General features: G+C 39.8%; 1 protein-coding gene across 1 annotated transcript in view; it reads left to right on the forward strand.

Moving 5' to 3' along the window:
• The first annotated feature begins 996 nt into the window (after positions 1 to 996).
• The window catches only part of LOC139744609 (G-protein-signaling modulator 2-like), a 77,376-nt gene continuing 58,533 nt past the window's right edge, over positions 997 to 19,839 (forward strand). Inside the window, exons 1-3 of the mRNA XM_071655042.1 lie at positions 997 to 1,173; positions 6,168 to 6,465; positions 7,277 to 7,412. Of these exons, the coding sequence (XP_071511143.1) occupies positions 6,239 to 6,465; positions 7,277 to 7,412 (363 nt within the window). The 5' untranslated portion in view covers positions 997 to 1,173; positions 6,168 to 6,238. The remainder of the gene's footprint in view (positions 1,174 to 6,167; positions 6,466 to 7,276; positions 7,413 to 19,839) is intronic.

The following is a 19,839-nucleotide window of genomic DNA, read 5'->3' on the forward strand; positions in this document are numbered from 1 at the left end:
AATGGGCCCACTTGACTGCATAAAATCAATCGCAATTACATGAACCTAATCGAATTCAGTGCGCCGAATAATTAACGGCATAATTGGTTGATAACCAGTCTCTTTGAGGCTTTTTTTTCTATGTTAAGCTGGCCTAAATGGCTCTTGTTGTTTTTTTTTTTTTGTTAACGAATATCAAAAGATCAGGAAGAATAGTGGTGGGCATAATGAAAGAGCTGGATACAAAAAAGGATAGACGGATGTAATATTAAGATTTTCATTGCTTGTTTTCTTTTGATTGGTGAAAAATATTTTCGTTTCTGTGGCAGCTGTTCACAATGATATCGATAGAAAAGTAGGCCCTAGGTACCTATAGGGGTTGCATATGGTTTTTTTTTTTTTTTTACAAGCTATGCAACTAAAAAGTGATTGACCATCTTTTCAAAATACATTGTCTTCCATTTGCACTTATCTTACATTTTGTTTTAGCACACTGTCCTACTCCTATTGTAAGAATGATAGGTTTCCTATAGTCTTACTTGAGTTTGCGTCTGTCTAATTCTGTTGACATTGTTTGTTTGTTTGTCTGTTTTAGCCAATGCATCAATAACACTATTTCAAGTAATGTATTTTCTTATTTGTTTATCTATGGCTCTGCCTTTATTTTTTTTCCTGGTACTGTTCTAACAAAATTATAGGCCTATATAATAGATACGCTCTGAAATTGAAATGGAGACAACGTGTTACGTGTTTTACAGTAATCATTCAACTGCACATTTTTCTAGTTGCACCGAAGTTGCTCGCCTTTGCCGATGGCATGATTGAGCGTACCGTGACCGATGTACGGTAGTAACAAGTGTTGTAGCAGCCGCACCAAACCGAAAACTGATCGACGGTTTTCATTCAATCCGCCTTTGCTTTGACGTCCTTTCATTTACCGAGCGAGCAGAAAGCGACGAAATTTCACAGCCAGTTGAATGATCGAGCTGCGGTTCTTGAAGACGACAAGAAGCGGACGCCAGCAGCCAGCTAGCTAGCAGCTGCTCCTTCAAGCCTGTGCGCATAAAATAGATTGTGCTGAATGAAGAGATTTGCTGGTTAAATTTCACATTAACTCTCTTCGCTTTCAAGATTTGTGCACTCTTATACCTCGTCGGAGGATTTCATGATGTGCGGAGAAGAAGCCACGGAATGGTAAACATTTCACTGAACTCTTCATTATTTGCTACCCATTTCAATGCATTTGGCATTGCCATGGGCTTGGCATTGCATTTGCCTTTGCTTTGGCTTTGCGTCGCCCATCGGTATCAGAACCACCTCATCCTACGTTTAGAGTGTCTAAAGTTAGTCAGCAGAAAGAGCTAGACAAAAAGGTTCTAACAGTTAGTTTTATTTTCTACCATTGATACCAGGCACAGTTAGAACTTAAATAGAAGTGTCTTCCAGACCATTTTGACAGTTAAATATGTCAATGTCAACAATAAACTGGCGTGTGGCACTGTAAACGTTAGACCTTGTTATATATCATATCGTATGCAAGATTGATGAAACACGTGACTCATGAGTGATGAGTGTTGTGAATGCGGCAACAAAGTCAAGGGTGAGCATGGTGAGTGTGAACAGTGTCAGTGCAGTGGTGAACAGTGACAACAAACACTTTCTGGAAATTCTAAATTCTATTTCTGAACGTTACCAGCCAGCTGCCTTTGTTTGCATGTCAGTGAGTGAGTGTTCCAGGGCAGAGTGGTCCACGACGACCACAACTTGAGATTTGAACATGTTGCAAGCTCAGAAGCTCAGTAGTCAGAGTCTGAGAATATCACAGAAATTGTATGTGCGCAGAGTGCACATCACGAGCATGTATTACGCAATTATTTCGCAGCTTATCTCTCTTTTTGCAGCTTACATTCACCCTTCAATGTTCTCTCTCATGTTTTGCACACAAATAGTACCAGATAGTTTGATGTTTCGTATGTTTTGCACATATTTTTTCACATGTGTGGATACCTTAATTGGTCCTTATTTTGAGGATGTTGCACAAGAATTCAGTCCGGGAAACCCGCTCACGAGGCCTGCTCCCCCGTACGAGCACTCCTCCGCCTCACGAGGCCTCCGGAGAGCCTCATTACGCCCCTGGGGAGAGAGACTCATGAAGCTCCCTGTTCACTTTTTATTCATCTCACATCTGACATATATATTGTCGCAACTATTCACGGTGAATTTTTGTTATACACACGTGTCCACTATCCATGATGAAAAGAAGAAAAAATTCTTTTTTTAAAAATAAATCTTTACAACAATCAAGTTTTAATCAACCGATGCACAGCGACCCATCGAAACACGGGCGCCAGCAGGTTCGCTCAATGCGAGGCTGCCGCACCTAGCGACCTGATCCGACTATATATTTTCGTTGCTTTTTTCTGCGGCTCTCACCTCTCCGCGCACGAATCAGCCTTGCGAAGGTGAAGTCTGACATCTTTTTACAAAAATTCGTAATGAGAAAAATAAAATCAGTACTAACCTGATATTGTGCATATATTCCAAATAACTATTCCACACTGATAGAGTAGGTGGGTACTCCAGTTTGTTAGCAAACTGATCACTTTGTAGGTATGATGGGTTCACTTTCTTTGTCAATTCCGCCATCGGCTAACCTTTGGGCGCTTTTTCTGGAATCATGCCGCAACGCGACGTCACATCACATCATGCATCCAGCACATACAGACAGCGTGCAAGCTGTGAGATTTTCAGAGCAAGCTTGCGCACGCACTTGAGGGTATTTCAGAGCGAGCTTGCGCATGCACCGGAGGGTATCCTCTGGTGCGTGCGCAAGCTTGCTCTGAAAATCTCACAGCTTTTGTGCGCTGTCTGTATGTGCTGGATGCATGATGTGATGTGACGTCGCGTCGCGGGATTCCAGAAAAAGCGCCCAAAGGTTAGCGGACAGCAGAATTGAGGAAGAAAGTGAACCCATCATACAAACACCTACAAAGTGATTAGTTTGCTAACAAACTGGAGTACGGTACCCACCTACTCTGTCAGTGTGGAATAGTTTTGGGAATATATGCACAATATCGGGTTAGTACTGATTTTATTTTTCTCGTACAAATTTTTGTAAAAAGATGTCAGACTTCAGCTTCGCGAGGCTGATTCGTGCGCGGAGAGGTGATAGCGGCAGAAAAAAGCACCGAAAATATATAGTGGGATCAGGCCGCTAGGTGCGGAAGCCTTGCATTGAGCGATCTGCTGGCGCCCGTGTTTCGATGGGTCGCTGTGCATCGGTTGATTAAAACTCGATTGTTGTAAAAAAAAGACAAACAGAATTTTTTCTTCTTTTCATCATGGATAGTGGACATGTGTGTGTAACAAAAAATCACCGTGAAAAGTTGCGACAATTTATATGTCAGATGTGAGATGAATAAAAAGTGAACAGGGAGCTTCATGAGTCTCTCTCCCCGGAGGTGTCATGAGGCTCTCCGGAGGCCTCGTGAGGCGGAGGAGTGCTCATACGGGGGAGCAGGCCTCGTGAGCGGGTTTCCCGGACTGAATTTGAGCATGTTGCAGCGACATGCTGAAACCCCTGGTGGACCACCCTGTGGTCATGCTTGCTAATGCCAGTTTAGACCAGGGAGGTGGGAACTTCTCTTCCCACCTCCCTGTTTAGACCTAATGTAATGTAACGTAACATGACCAAAAAATCTGTCTGTCCAGAGGAGTGTTGTTTTTTTCTAGTCATTTTTTTCCCATTTTATGGCTCTCCAGAGATTGTTGGAGCCAGTGGCAGTAGGAGTGTAGGACAGCCTTCATTTGGTCTGTATAAGGAGGGGATTTTGTAAAGCCAGACGTAAACATAGTCTTCACAGAACAGATCTTTCAGTCAAGTCTGGACTCTAGACCATTGACATTGACTTTGTCCAGTTCTAGACCTTGACATTAATTATAGTTTGTAGTTCTAGATCTAAATTCAATTTGATTTAGGTCTAGATCTACATGTATGATTTCAATGCATGGTGTATTCCTATTTTCCTATTCATGTGTATCTTTCAAGTACAAACAACGGGGGAGCTGAAGTTAAATGACAATATACCATATTTAATATTCATGAGTAAACTCGGCCACTATCACGCCCTCATTATGAGTGGCCAAGTTTACCCGCCAGGCCGAGCGAGTTTGCCCATAAGTACATGTAGGGTACAATTGTAGGCCCTACATGATATTAATTTTATGATGATTATCGGCACCTGCACTAAGGTTAGACCTCCTGTGCCAAAGACATGCATTTGTACAAAGGTTCCACTGTGCGCAATGTTTTAGGTTTCTACAGGCTATTCTATGTAGCAACCGGTCGAATTAAGGTGGCTTGCAGGTTGAAAGTAGTTTGCTGAGAAATATGCGTACTATGTGTGAGTGTGTGTACAAGTGTACAATTTGTATGTGTGTGGTGAATGCAGCGCCCTCTAGATCTGTCTGTCTGTGTTCTTGTTTGCTCAAGGAATTTCCTATATTTAACTGACTTCACAAACTTGCCTTTAAATCATTTCTTAAAGGGATGGTACAGTATTGGTGGAGATGAGAATTGGGCTTTTAACTTTTTGCAAGATACCAAGAAAACATTCATGATATAGTACAGAGCATACCATTTTAAGAGGAATTCAAAGTTTATTTGATGAAGATCGGGTTTGGAATGACTGAAACATCCAAAAACAAAGTAAAACAAAGCGATAGTATTAGTAATGAAGTGTGGGTCCCACACTTTATTAGAATCGCTCTTTTTGGGATATCTCGGCCATTTCAAAACCAATTTTCATCAAATTAACATTTAATTCATCATAGAATTATTGCTCTTTCATATTTCATAAGAGGTTTTCTCATTATCTCACTTAGGAATGTTAAAAACCTGAATCCTCACCTCAACCAGTGCTGTACAGTCCCTTTAAACAACCTACAATGATTTCTAGCTCCTGGTTACTTGAAAGCTGCGTCACAGGATATTATTACAAAGTAGATGGCTAACTCCAGTCTTAAGATTACCCAGGCAGTGAGCATTGCGATTGCTCGCGAAGAGTGAGTTGTTTTGAGTGACAACATGAAAATTGACACCTACATGTACAACATGATATTAATGCTTCCTGATCTGATAATCAGTTTACAAATGTTATGTAGTTGAAATTTATGTGAGTGATTGGTAAAAAGCTGTGATGTATTTCCTCTGATTTTTGTGCAATTTTGACATGCGGAATTTGAAATACACTCTACTGTACCTACACCATACATGGATACAAAAGTACATTGTACACTAAGAGTACTTGTTCTTTTGCATACAATACTTATTATTTGGTCTTACAGTGTAAGTGCAACATATACTTTGTATATGAAATTAACCATGTGAACAGTGAACTTGCACCTGTGCAACATGTCTTCCACCTCCCTGATCCTACTACTCCTAGCTGTACTGTTGTGTACTATTATGTAACTTTGCCATCCAGTGTGGATGTGGATATGTGAAGACTTGGTGGTTAGCACACTGCAGAGCTGTGAATACATAACAAATCAGATCTAGTCAGAGACTCCAACCCCAAGCACCTTCTGATCTGGAGATTCTCCCGCCCGAAACCCCTAGCAAACGGGAGACTCCAAGTTGATGTGTGCGAAGCGCGAAGTTCCTAGGGTTCTAGATGTTCTTTGGTGCTATCTAAGGCTTATTTTTTCAACATACGATAGCAATAAATAAGAAATCCTTTCCACCGGGAGACACAGAGCCAGGGCGGGAGAAATCAAATCTCAAGCGGGAGAACGGGAGATTTTGCAGAAATGGGTTTTCGGCGGGAGATCTCCCGTTGAAAACGGGAGGGAGAGTTGGAGTCTCTGTCTAGTGAGTCACATGGTTGGTGTATAAAATGAAAACATTCAGAGCTGCATACACTGTAAGTGCAACTGTGTACAGTAGCAAAGTGTTTAGGGTAACCTCAACTCACGTGGCATTTTGTTCTTTAGTAGATATGGAACAAACTGCAACTGGTATTACATACGCTGTAGTATAGTATTGAAAGTCTGCACAATCAATCAGCTTGGGAGAAATTTTAAAAGGCTATCGAGTGTCATTTCTAGATATGATATGTATACTAATACAGTATACTAAACATGCATGTTGTATTTTCTCTTGTATTCTTTTCTTTGTATATCCACAGACAATTTAGATTTTGTGAAAGAAACAGCAACTCTAGCTCTATCCTGTCAAACCGGTGACTAAAATTGTGCCATGCAGAGCGAAGCATCATGCATGGAGCTAGCCCTGGAGGGCGAGCGGCTGTGTAAAGCAGGAGACTGCAGGGAGGGGGTGCGCTACCTGGAGGCAGCAGTAGAGGTCGGGACCGACGACCTGAAGACACTCAGTGCCATCTACAGCCAACTGGGGAATGCCTACTTTTACCTGCAGGACTATGGGAAGGCACTCACCTACCACAAGCACGATTTGACACTCGCAACGTAAGCATCAGTAGCACTGTAATCATTATTGAAATTTGTTTATTTTTCACAACACACATCCTTGAATGTTTATACTGCATATATGCCATATATTTTACTTAAGGTTTTCACTTTCACAAATCTCACGAGATGGGTGCAATTTGCAAATTTGACAACATGCGAAAATATCAAATTGTTGGGAAATCGTGATTGGCAAAATTTCAGACTCACTAAATATATGGTGTGTACAGTAATCAGAGCTGGATCTTTGCAAACTTGGCAGGAAGAAAAGAGAGCTGGGACAAATTATTTGTTGTATAGGGGCCATTTTTTTCTCTGTCTCTTTCTTTAAAACACAACAACAAAAGAGAAGAGTGGCATGCTAAGTTTTCGCTTCTTAAAGTAGCTTATTTGGTATTTTTCTATAATACCAAATATCACATTTTACCAAGAGTTTGAAACCAACCAGAATCACAATGTCTTCTGGTGGCTGACATGTGAGTAGCTATTAAATTAAGAAAGAGATGGAAGGAATTCAACCTTTAGTTGTGGTGACCTTGTATAAAATATTCTTTTGGATACTGTATTGTATTACAATATGTTTCACAATCTTAATGTATTGACTGAGTTAATGATAGAGCTGACATCTAAAGCAAAGTAAATTGAAGGGAACAGAAATTAACATATCGGGTACTTTCTGTTTTTTTAGTTTACACAGTGTGATATTGTTTCGAGATGAAACGTTATGACGCCAGTTGACAGAACTGATGAGAAGTACAATGTGTGATAAATGTAATGTAATTTATGTATGAATGGTCTCTCCACCAATCAGCAACATTGGCGACAGATTGGGCGTGGCCAAAGCCAGCGGCAACATCGGCAACACAATGAAGGTACTGGGCAAGTTCGACGAGGCTATCTTCTGTTGCCAGAGGCATCTGAATATATCCAGGGAGCTCTCGGACAAAGTAAGAGAACTTGTTGACTCTTCACTGTTTACACTGTTTTATTCGGGGTTTAAAGGGATGGTACAGTATTGGTGGAGATGAGAATTGGGCTTTGAACTTTTTGCGAGATACCAAGAAAACACTTATCGTATAGTGCAGAACATACCATTTTAAGAAGGATTCAAAGTTTATTTGATGAAAATCAGGTTTGGAATGACTGAAACATCCAAAAACAAAGTAAAACAAGCGATCGTAATAAAGTGTGGGTCCCACACTTTATTAGAATCGATCTTTTTTGGATATCTCAGCCATTTCAATACCAATTTTCATCAACTAAACGTTAAATTCCTCATACATTGTAGAATTACATGCTCTTTCATATTTCTTAAGAGGTTTCTCATTATCTTACAAAAATGTTAGAAACCTGGAATTAGGTCTCAACCAAAACTGTACGATCCCTTTAAGATGATGCAGTAATCTGGATCAATACTTCATTGCAAACTGGATGCTCTTTGGAAGAAATCCCTACAGTATATAATGTTTCATGCAGATCTCTACGGTTCTATTAACAGGCAAAAAAAAGTATGAAAAGATGGTGAATTGCTTTTTATGTGACACAGTGGAATACTGTAAAAGTTGATATTTTCGCGCGACTACTTTTTCGCGCTTGGCCGGGTAAGAAGGGTTTCGTGTGTTTTTAATTCCGCGGAATCAAGACATCACGCACAGGAACATATGGCAAGCAAAAATATTCGCGTGCTTTTATTTTCGCGCTATTTTCTGGTTGCGCGAAAAGTTCAACACCGCAAAAATTTCCACTTTTACAGTAGTTGGTATCCTCAAGGAGTTTTAGCTTATTAATGTATAAAGCTAGTACAAAACATAGTGATACAAATCTTATAGATAATGCAATGTGATTGAGTGTGGTAAAGTATACTTTGGTACGTGTAGAAAATGTCTGGAATCGAGACTATCTGTACCCGCTTGAATGGGTAGAAAGCCAATGTTTATCTAAATGTGTTTTTCTTTAATCAGAGTTAGTGCCACTCTATATTGCGTTTTGGCTCTCAAGGTAGCAAGCACACCATTTCTTTTCCTTTCAATTAACTATATTTGATACAAATAGAGAATGTTATTGACTGCACTGTGATTATGGATGAACATGTTGTTTGAAGGCAGTCATAGCACAAGGTCTTATCCATCGTGATGAACATGAAGTTACGAAGGTTATGGTTAGCTTGCAAGATTCTGTTTGTATTCAGGAAAAAAAAAAATTGTGAAAAGTTACACAAGCACTTTCATTCTCTTTCCTTAACCTACAAGTGCTTTAGTTTGTCTTACATGAGACATCGGATTTGATTCTGATTTCATATAAAAAGGAAAAGCTGCAGAATAGGGCTTATAAAAATTGCCTGTAGTAGTACTGTAGCAGTGTAGGTGTGCAAGCAGGGATTTTATCTGTTCGTGCATTTTTATGTAGGGAGTAATCATGGGAAGTCCTTGTAGTAACAGGAAATGCTGACAATGGGTGGATTAAAATGACCAAGCATTGACTGATTGCTAATTTGCTTGATTGAATTATTACTTTAAGAGTGGAAATTTTTGCAGCATAGGCAGTAGAAATTTTCATGTATTTCATGTGACCAGAAACCAGCACTTGCAAAAATAGAAACACACAAATATTTTTGCACGTCATATGGTCAATTAATAAAAGTCTTGATTCTGCGAAATTAAAAACGGTCTAAATTCATCTTCCCAGCCGAGTGTGAAAAATGACTCGTGTGAAATTAACCACTTTTACAGTATTAGATTGATGGGTAAATGCATACGATGTATGAAACGCTGACACTGTTTATAGAGTACCTCCATTGACAGTCCTACCTAATTGCCTTCAAAATATGGTTATTCACCATAGGTTTAACATACATTGTATGATTCGCTTGGTTTCGAAAGGCTGTTACTTCTTATAGATAGTGTGCGATTTGGTAATCCAATCTCAAGCAAAGTTAGCAGTGTTATACAAGTGGTCTTTGAGACAATAAATCATTGTTTTGTAGTAGTGTAATACATGGAGGATATATTTACAATGTAGCATTGTTGACAGTTTTACACTCCCTAGTGGACTCGCAAAATTAACAACCCCCAAATGGGGGGGGGGGGGGGAGGGGCTACACCCCTCCACAGCCCCCCTGGTTCCGTAGCCCATGATTAATGAAAGTAGAACCACTGCACGCAAGTACATGGTGTATACAGTAGTTCAAATTTACAATTTGTATGTGGTGCAAGTGTGTTGCAGAGCCTGCAGTTTGCAAACTGTGGAGACGGCATAGTTCAAAAGTCATAGAATCGAGGTTTTTGGTACCGGTACTTCCTTTTGTAATGGAAATGTCATATTGTTGTGGTTTATTTTTTGTCCTGTATCAATTATACACTGGATTTGGATTAGCTTTATGATAATGTACCCTGGCTGAAGGATAAATATGTGAAAATACTGCACGACCCTAGGAATTGGAAAAAAATAAATAAAATATTGGCTATGGCATGCAATACCCCCTCAGAACCAGGAAAAAAAAAAGGAAGGAAAAAGCCAAGCTAAAGATCTTGAACACTTTCAGAAAATCTTTTCCTGTCTGTCAGTGTCATTATTCAACAACCTTTTCTACCAGCAACAAACTGATAAACTAGTGTTCAATTCCATTTTTTGCTGATTTTGCACAGGCAGCATTTATAATACACTGTTGCCTGATCCTGATTCAAACCATGACACCAAAACAACATGCATTGACAACTAGGCATTTCTTGCTGGTACAAGACTCCTATTTTAAACATCCAGGGCACAGCTATTGTGAGTGTGATATATCGTATTCCTCTCAGGTAGGCTCTGGAAAATTGTCTGCATCCATCTCACTGAATCCATTAAAAATACACCCATCAATTTCCCTTCATTTGTTGTACAAGACCTGTTGTTTCACCTGGCTGTGCATTAAAAACAAAGAGGAAAAGTTCTGCAAATGATTTCATGGTCACATGACCCTGATACCCACAAAAACTAGCTGGCAGGACATCAGAACCTGTATCATTTACTGGGATCCAAAATGTAAGTAGTAGTTGCAATTGTTTTTGTCCTCATTTATTATCATTATTATTTTAGTTCTGTCAGTATTTGTTCAGCATTTTAATGTTAACATCAACAGTTCTCATAAAAGCAATGGCATCATATCACTTTAAATCTTCTTGCTAGAATGCAGATAACCAAAGAGTGATCCTGTAGTCAGCCTGGAGATGTACAGAGAGAGAGAGAGAGAGAGAGAGAGAGAGAGAGAGAGAGGGGGGGGGGGGACAACATTTACTCTGGGTAGGCTTATACGTAAATCTAAAAGACACTTCAGGCAGAATCACACTGGCAAACATGTTTTAGGCCTTTTTGGGCGATACATACAGATGCAATCGTGTTTTCAAATGCATTCAGAAATGCTAATTTGAAATGCCATTCAAAGGGCGATTTGAAACGTTGTGAAACCACGATCGCCTTCCTGCCAAACGCAATGACGTTTTGAAACGCGTTTATATCTCATCTCCGAGCTGCCATGGTCAACATCCAGCTGTTTCTGGTTGCGGAGAAAGCGCACACCATTTGTGTTTTCTACCCATTGTTCGTGTGTGAATGATGAAAGCATGTTTGGTGGTTCGCAGTTGACCTCTACTTCCCGGGTTGAATGGCGCAAGCAACTACGCAGTGACAACACTCGAATCGGGATTGTATGTGTACAATGGTATCAGATAAACGTGACAGAATATCTCAAGAATCGTGTTTCAAACCACGTTTGTAAACACCATTCCAAGCGCGTTTTGAACTGTGATTCTCTCTCTCGAGTTTAGATAAGTGCATCCTCTGACTATCAGTTCGTCCATCGAAATAGTCTTGCTCTGGAGTTAATGCTATAGGACATTATAATGCAAATAGAAGGCAATGGAAGGAAAACTGTGGAAGCTACAACTAAGTTGTACAAAGTAGGGATGAGGAGCACTTACAGTGAGGAGAAACTGAATGTGTTTCGAATCAGTTCAGTTTAATACAGTATCAAACACTGAACCGTTATTATCCAGTGAATATGATTCTTGTGAGACCACTCCAGCCCTGAAATATTACACGCTGGTGACATTATGCTCTCTTGAGTTTAGTAGCTGAAGCATATGATGTATTATCAGGCACTTGCATTCTGCAAACATGGCTGATTGGAAGCAGAAAGGTGATTTACTGGTAGTACCCAGTACTCCATTGTTGCATAGATATCCTGTGTCCCCTCTTGTATGCTGCTTTGGTAGTCAGCCTTCCCCACTATAATCCCTCGAAGCTACCATTCTATTCAACTCGAAAATCTCTCTTGTGTCAAGGGTGTCTGGACTGGGATCCGTCTTTTGTTTTGCTTTGTTTAACACTTGCCCCCACATGCACATACAATTGTGTAGCAAGGACTTGGCAAGTGTTCTTTGTGGCAATGGGTTGGGTCACTTCCACCTCCCTGTTGTGTATAATGTACAATGTACAGTGTAAGTTTGAGATGAATCAACTCAAGTGCAACTGCCCCCTTCATCCTTTAGGAAGTCTATTGTGATATCAGGGAGAAATTGAGAGGAAGGAAAATTGAGAGGAAGGATGAAGTAATCCCAATGCACTGGCATTGGTTTCGTTGTATTTTCTACAGATTCAGTGTGTGTGTGTGTGTGTGTGTGTGTTTTGTTGTTGTTGTTGTTGTTGTTGTTGTTGTTGTCATTGTCGAGAGGGGGAAAGGAGGGGATTACTACGCAAAGCCAGAGTAAAAGATACCACAGGGCCTAGTGTTTGATTTCATTCGTTTATTTCACTTAAAAAAAAAAAAAATTAAAGTGGAATAACAAAGCTCTGCATTCCAAAAAGCATGCTATCACTGTACGTATGTTAATTTCCCTCAGTAATGTTGCATGTGATACAGTATGATACAGGATAGACAAGACGATGCATTTACATGAAAACATGATTGTGATTTGAGTGGGTAAAATGTGCATTATTGAGCACACTGTCTCAATGCCTTTAAAGTGAAACATTTGTTGTTCACTCTAACAAAACTTCAAAGAGTGTGTAAATAAAATCTTCTTCTGTTTTGCTATTCAAACATTTATTTACAACCCCTTACCACTAAATGTTAAATATATTATGAGGCACTTGCCTTTTTAATGCGAAAGAGAAAGTGTTCAATTTACAGTGCATGTTTATATTCCCCTGTTCTTGTCAGTATACAATTGCAGCAAATTAAATTGTACATTTAGTGGGAAGGTACATTTTTTGCTTTTGTCAGTAAGGATAAAACTGCCATATCAGTAGAATGTATTCAAAGGGCGCAATGGAATGCTGTTTTTTTTTTCTGCATTGATGACAAAAAAAAATTGAAGTACATACACCTGTAGGACCTTGGTTATCAGGCCAGCTATTATTCAGATTTCTCTATCATCCTGATGTGTTCGCACAGTAAAGCTGAAAAAAAAGTGATCTTTCAATCTCATTTAGAACTCCTACAAAATTCATACTGTTGCAAATATTAAGAAAAATGCTTTAACTTCCATGAGAAAGCAACAATCCTCTTTTAAAAGTACGAATTGTACGTGTAGGCTTGCAGAGATTACACCACTATTCCCGGATACGCTATGTCAGGTACCTACATGTTGTACATTGTACTTAGCTACATTGTACCAATGGGTCATCAGAGCATACTGTAAAACACAATATATTCGCGGCATGAAATTTTCGCGAATTGGAGCCGACAACCTTTTTTTCGGCATGAAATTTTCGCGAATTGCCACTGGCATTCAATGCATATAGTGTAGACTTACTGTGACCAGCCCCATACGCATAGCGTAATGGGGCTGTGGACTGTAGCATTCAGGATCATGACAGGGTAGTATCGCGGACAAATATCAACTTAGAATCGAAAAATTTCTTCAATTTGAAGACTTACCAGTGAAGTTGAAGTATTGACAACAGGGTTCGTGCAATGTTTGGTTCTGTCAATAGTCCCTTTCTGTTCGAATTGATGACTTAATGTTACTCGGTCGAGAGGAACCTGGGAGAGCTACACTGAATTGACAGCTAGCGTATGCGCACACAGACATCTTATCCAGTCAATGGATTTGAAATTTGTGCGCATGTGATGTATGCGCATGCGCTGGCCGCCAATTCAGTGTAGCTCTCCCAGGATCCTCTCGACCGAGTCACATTAAGTCATCAATTCGAACAGAAAGGGACTATTGACAGAACCAAACGTTGCACGAACCCTGTTGTCAATACTTCAACTTCACTGGTAAGTCTTCAAATTGAAGAAATTTTTCGATTTTAAGTTGATATTTGTCTGCGATACTACCCTGTCATGATCCTGAATGCTACAGTCCGCAGCCCCATTATGCTATGCGTATGGGGCTGCTGGTTGCAGTTAAAGTGTAGACCAGAACTTTCCTGTGCATTTTAATTTTGCAAATCTTGGCGCTTGCGAAATGGGCGAAATTAAAATGCACACGAACATTCCTCGTTTTACAGTATACAGTACAGTACCAGTCACCACTAAGTATTACACGTTTACACGTTTCGGGTCCGCTCACCGTTTCGCGTGAGCGAATCGAGTGGAAGTGAACTTTACACGATTCGCTCGCACAGGCCCGCCCGCAGAGGGAAACGTGTAGCGTTCAGAACGTCACGATTCAGTGCCGATGTCCGAGCGAGGGATACGCGTATTTTTCTTCTACACGTTTCGGGTGTGTTGCATGCGTGTGCACATTGTGCGCGCTGATCGAATCCAGACAGCGCTGTGTTGAGCAGACGACGTTCGAGCATGGATGGATAGCAGCAGCATGCTCCGGCACACCGCAAAGATACTAATGTAGCTCGTTAGATACTACAATGTAGTTCGTTAGATATACCACTAATCAGGGAGGTGGAAAGAGACTATATCGTCCTGCTGCCATGTGCCGGAAAATTCTTCGTGCACAATATACAAAGTTATACACTAGTACAGCATGCACAGCTGCCTAAACAGTACTATCATCGTCGACTCGCGATGGTCGTCAAATTTGTACCGTACTCATGGGCGCAGTCAATGGAATCGGGCAAGCAAAAATTTCGAAGCCACCTTTTTCCCCACAGCCAACATTTTCCTCGAACATTGAACCCATGAAATCACGCATACGCAAACCTAAAACTAACGCTGGCTGTCTAACGTTAGCGATGTCACGATTTCAACAACTGTCAGACACTTACTCAATTCAGGAAGGTGCAAAAGTCCATTTATATTCCAATACACAACGTGTGTCTCGCCAAATAACTGGTGGTAGTGTGTGGTGAACAAAGCCGAGTACTAGTATTTCGGCAGTAAAAGTAGCAGCAGCAGAAGAAAATGTCTACCACTTGCTGTTCGCATTATTACACTGCCAGCAGGTCAGTGGTAACTAGTAACTTGGCACGCTTCACATGAAAGTTCCCACGATGCCAAGGTGCCAGACTGGGGAATGGGGAGGGGTAGAGAGAGAGAGAGACCAATCACCAGAAGAAACCGCGCGTACTGGCGCATTCTCGGAGGTCATGAACATTCGGGGTCTTGGAGATGAACAGAGAAGGAATGTTTAATCAAAGATAGCTCAAGTCGAAGACCCAGGATTACAAACGTTGATTCTTTTTTCCCTTTCATTTAACATGCCTTCACGTTTAGAAATGGTTGAACTCCTTAAAAAAACTCTCCTGCGATTTTTGTTAATGTAGCCGTTTAAAACGTCAAACTTATCATGAAAGTGTTACTACGTGTAATACAATAGTTAATACTATACCTATTGCTTTAATCATAATTTAATTATCTGTAAAACACAAATTTGACTACCAATGACAATAGAAAATACTTGCATTTGTTTTGTGCGGAGATTTTTTTGTCTTTATCCTGACTAGTTTATATGAAATTTCTAATGTTTTTACAGTAGCGTCAACAGCCTAAAATAAATTACTGAGAGATTTATAAATTATGAAATTTTTGGCAACCATCCATTTGAACTTCAGGCATGAAAAGCTCCTGATATTCAGCAAAAACAACTAAAGAGATCAGAGACAAAGTTCCTTCAAATTTTGAGGAAGTAGCACGCAGATTTGCTGGGCGTGGTAGGGTCCATGCTTTGAGATCGTCACAATCGTGTTGTCACCATGCAGGGAGGTGGAGTGTCTCTCTTCCATCTCCCTGTTGTCACGGAGTATCTGGAAATTCTCACAAACTCCAGGATCACCCCTCCCTGCCAACTCCATGTTGCTCCCAGGGAGGCGGGAAGAATCTCGTCCCACCTCCCTGTTGCTCCCCAACGTGCGTCGTGAATGCATGGCGTCTCTTGTCACCGTCAGTACCCGAGGCTGCTTTGTATTTGTCTTGGAATATTCATTTCTTGTCATGACATGAGTGTAGTAATCTTTTTGCATGGCTATGTAAAAAATTGTGATACAACGTGTACTCAACTCGTCTTTGTGATTTTTTTCTTTCAGTCCAAAAGGAAGACAAAATAGTATCATGACGTTTGCAATTGTTCGAAAGGTCTGCTTTTGATAACTCACAGACTAGTAGTAATCATCCTTGTTTTTCCCGCTCCCAGGCCCTCCAATTTTATTGAGCAATCCACACGCGCGCGCAAATTCCTTTGCCATGTGGTTTTGTCAGCCAGCTGTCGGAATGTGCTTTGAAGTTACATTTCAGCCTGGCCTGGCTGGCATGAATGGGTGTCGAGTTTCAATCAATACCTACTGTTGTTTTATTCTTGTATTTGAACATGTCGTTTCACCTGACAACACACGGAGATCGGGAAGGTGTAGGGCTAGGGAAGAGGTTTTTGTTGTGTGTTGCAACCTAATCCGGGCAATTAACCCCAGGGAGCAATTAACCCCCCCCCCTCCCCCGCTAAATACTGGTTAATGGTAAGGTTAGAGTAAAGATTAGGGTTAGGTTTAGGGTAAGGAGTTTGGGTTATGGTTAGGATTAGGGCCAGGGGAAGGGTCCGGGCTAATTGCCCAGGAAGAAAAGAGGGACGCGCTTTTGTTCTTGGTCAAATTGATTTTCCTAGGTGATGCTGTGGAGCTATAAAGGAATTAAAAAAAGCAATTATGATGTCTGGCGTACTTCCGGGACGTCTTATTTTTCTTGCACTCTGAAATTTCCGAATGTTTGGCGTTATCAATGTCGTTAATTGTTGTATAGTTACCCTCTTTCGCATTATAAACTTAAAGTCCATAGAACGTTCATACGCATTAAGATCACACTCGAAAAGCTATACTGGTGTATAGTTTGAACACAGCAAAATGAAATAACGAATATCCCGCAGATTTTCCAGAATTATGTTTCATATGGGTCCATTCATATTTTTCTTTTTCTTTTTTTTTCCATTTGTCTTCTTGTCGATGTGGGGGGTAGATTCAGGATATACAACTTTTCCTTTTCCCCTTTCGGCCCGGTGCCATTACTCCTGGTGCTGACATTCTTTCTGCTCGTCTTCGGATTTACTGTTGTTGTAAATAAATGCGCATGAAGCCCAAGCTGTATCGCAAAAAAGAAAAAAAGGTCTATCTAAAGTTGACCTGCAAATACAAGTAAAATCCGAATCAATTAGCCGTGGTACGGGTTCGCGGTTCCAATCCCCTCGAAGCCCGATATTTGCCCTTCAGCAAGACACTTTATCCACAAAAGACCAGGGCTCCACACTATAACTTTTATTTTGGTGGCCCGATCGGGCCACCAAAATGATTGATTTTTATTTTTTGGTGCCCCCCCCCCCCAAAAAAAAAGAAAAAAAAAAGAAAAGAAGAAAAACCATCGGTCCTACTAAACATAGAAAAATAAATATCAAGTATTACTGAATGATACAGGTACCCACGTCTAAAATAAATGAATAGAAAATTTAATCATCTTATACCGTTATTCTGAATTCTAAGATTTCGCAAATATTGATATACACATATAGGCTTATAGATTTAAAAGTTGATGCCACGGTCAAAATCTAGGTTTGAAATGAGAAAGTGGGAGCATTTGCAGACATTGTAAACATCCGACATTTGTTTTAGCATCGTATACAAGAGCCAAAAATTACCGTTATTTATTTTTGATGGAAATTTAAGCAATCATCCAGCATTTGCTTTACAAGTATTTGAACACCTTCCGGAGCCGAATGTTACCGTTAATCATTTTCAAATGTAAAACCAAGCAACCGACATTCATTCTAGCATGTTACGGACCTGAATATCATCCTTATTCATTTCCGAACGTGAAAGCAAACATCCGCTCTTTATTTTATCATCTAACTGAGCCGATTGATACCGTTAATCATTTCCAAATGTAAAAGCAACAATTTGTTACTTATTTTAGCATCGTACGGAGCAGAATATTGCCGTTATTCATCTCCAAATTCAAAAGCAAACACCCGACATTTATTTTATGATCGTAAGGAGCCGAATGTTACTGCTGTCCACTTCCGAAAGTGAAATGAATCATCTGACACATTTCAGCATCGTACGGAGCCGAATGTGTTATACATGTACTGTTTTTCACATTCAAACGTTAAGGCAGACATCCGACATTTACTTTACCATCAAACGCATCTGAATGTTATTGTTATTCATTTCGAAATGTGAAATAGCAAATGTCTGATGTTTATTTCAGCATCTTAATTATTGAGCAGAATGTTACTGCTATTCACTTCCGAACGTTCAAGCAATCATCTGACCTTTATTTTGGCATCTTCCGAAGCCGAATGTTATTGAGCACTATTTACTTTCGAACGTAAAAACGAACATTCGGCATTTATTTCATCATCGTATATACGGAGCTGAATATCATTATTATTAGCATTTCCGAACGTCAAAGGGATCATTCGACATTATATTTTAGCATCTTCCGGAGCTGAATGTTATTGCTATTTACTTTCGAACATAAAAGCAAACATCAGACATTTACTAGTATTTTTCATCGGACGGAGTTGAATACTATTGTTATTCATTCCCGAACGTCAAAGCAAACATTAACTTCACCATCAAACGCAGTTAAATGTTACTGTTATTCATTTCGAAATTTAAAAGCAAACATCCGACAGTTATTTAGCATCGCATGGAGCAAAATATAACTGTTATTCATTTCCGAACGTAAAAACAATCTTGTGACATTCTTTCAGCATCTTCTGAAGCCGAATGTTATTGCTATTTACTTTCGAAAGTAAGGCAAACATCCGACATTTTTCTCATCGTTGTACGAAGTTGATTATTATTGTTCAATTTCCGAACGCCAAAGGGATAATTCGACATTTTACTTTAGCATCTTCCGGAGCTGAATATTATTTTTATTTACTTTCGAACGTAAAAGTAAACTTCCGGCATTTATTTTATCACCGTACGGAGTTGAATATCATTATCATTTATATCTGACCGTCAAAGCAAACATTCGACATTTATTTCAGCATCATCCGGAGCCGTATTTTATCCTTATTCATTTCCGAACGCAAAATCAAATATCTGACATTGATTTCAGCACCGTACGGAGCTGAATCTTACCATTATTCATTTCCAAAAGTATAAGCAAACATCCGACATTTATTTTTGTATTATACGGAGTCGAATATTACCGTTATTCATTTCCAAAATTAAGAGCAAACATCTAACATTTATTCTAGCAGCTTAAGGAGCCGATAGTTACCGCTGTTCATTTTCAAAACTATAAGGCAAACATCCGGCTTTTTTTGGTGGCCCGGCGGGAAATGTCCTGTGATGTGTAAACGATTAAGTGTACACAACGTGATAAGAATGGTGCATGGATCACTAAATAAACCATTTGAACTTGTGTTACGTAATGACGAAAACCGCGTCTCTCGTTAATCGTTTCGTTTCGATTGGTCGAGTCCATCCTTTCGCTGGAAGACATTTTGCAAAATCGTTGGCCCGTTTTATCCTGAAAATGTCAATGACATGTTTCTGAACATAAACATGAAAATATATGTTAAATTCTTGATTGTGAATGAAATATGAACATTATAATTTGATGTTGTTTTGTACGCATTGATGTATCGTCACATCAACAAGATTGTTTTTTTTTTTTCTGATCATGTCCTGACATTAATTCGCTATACACAAGTAGCACATCCTTTATTTTTGCATTTCATGTGTTCCAATTTAGATATCGTACCATTATAATCGCATGTGGTGGTTGTAGTATACGTACTGCTCATGCCGGTTATGTAACAACGTCACGAGCATCATTTCTGACAGTCTTCAGTGCTTTATAAAGAGACCACTAGTTTTATCAGGGTCCTCCCTGGTTTTATCATTAAAGAGGAAAACGTGAATGAGCCCAATTAACTCGGTCTTCTAGCTCGTGTTTCGCTCCTCGGCATCAACTATACGAAAATCGGCATGAGG

The sequence above is a fragment of the Diadema antillarum genome, unplaced genomic scaffold (genome assembly GCF_040938485.1).
Source record: "Diadema antillarum isolate AM-2024a unplaced genomic scaffold, OU_Dant_1.0 scf00000035, whole genome shotgun sequence".
NCBI classification, from domain to species: Eukaryota; Metazoa; Echinodermata; class Echinoidea; order Diadematoida; family Diadematidae; genus Diadema; species Diadema antillarum.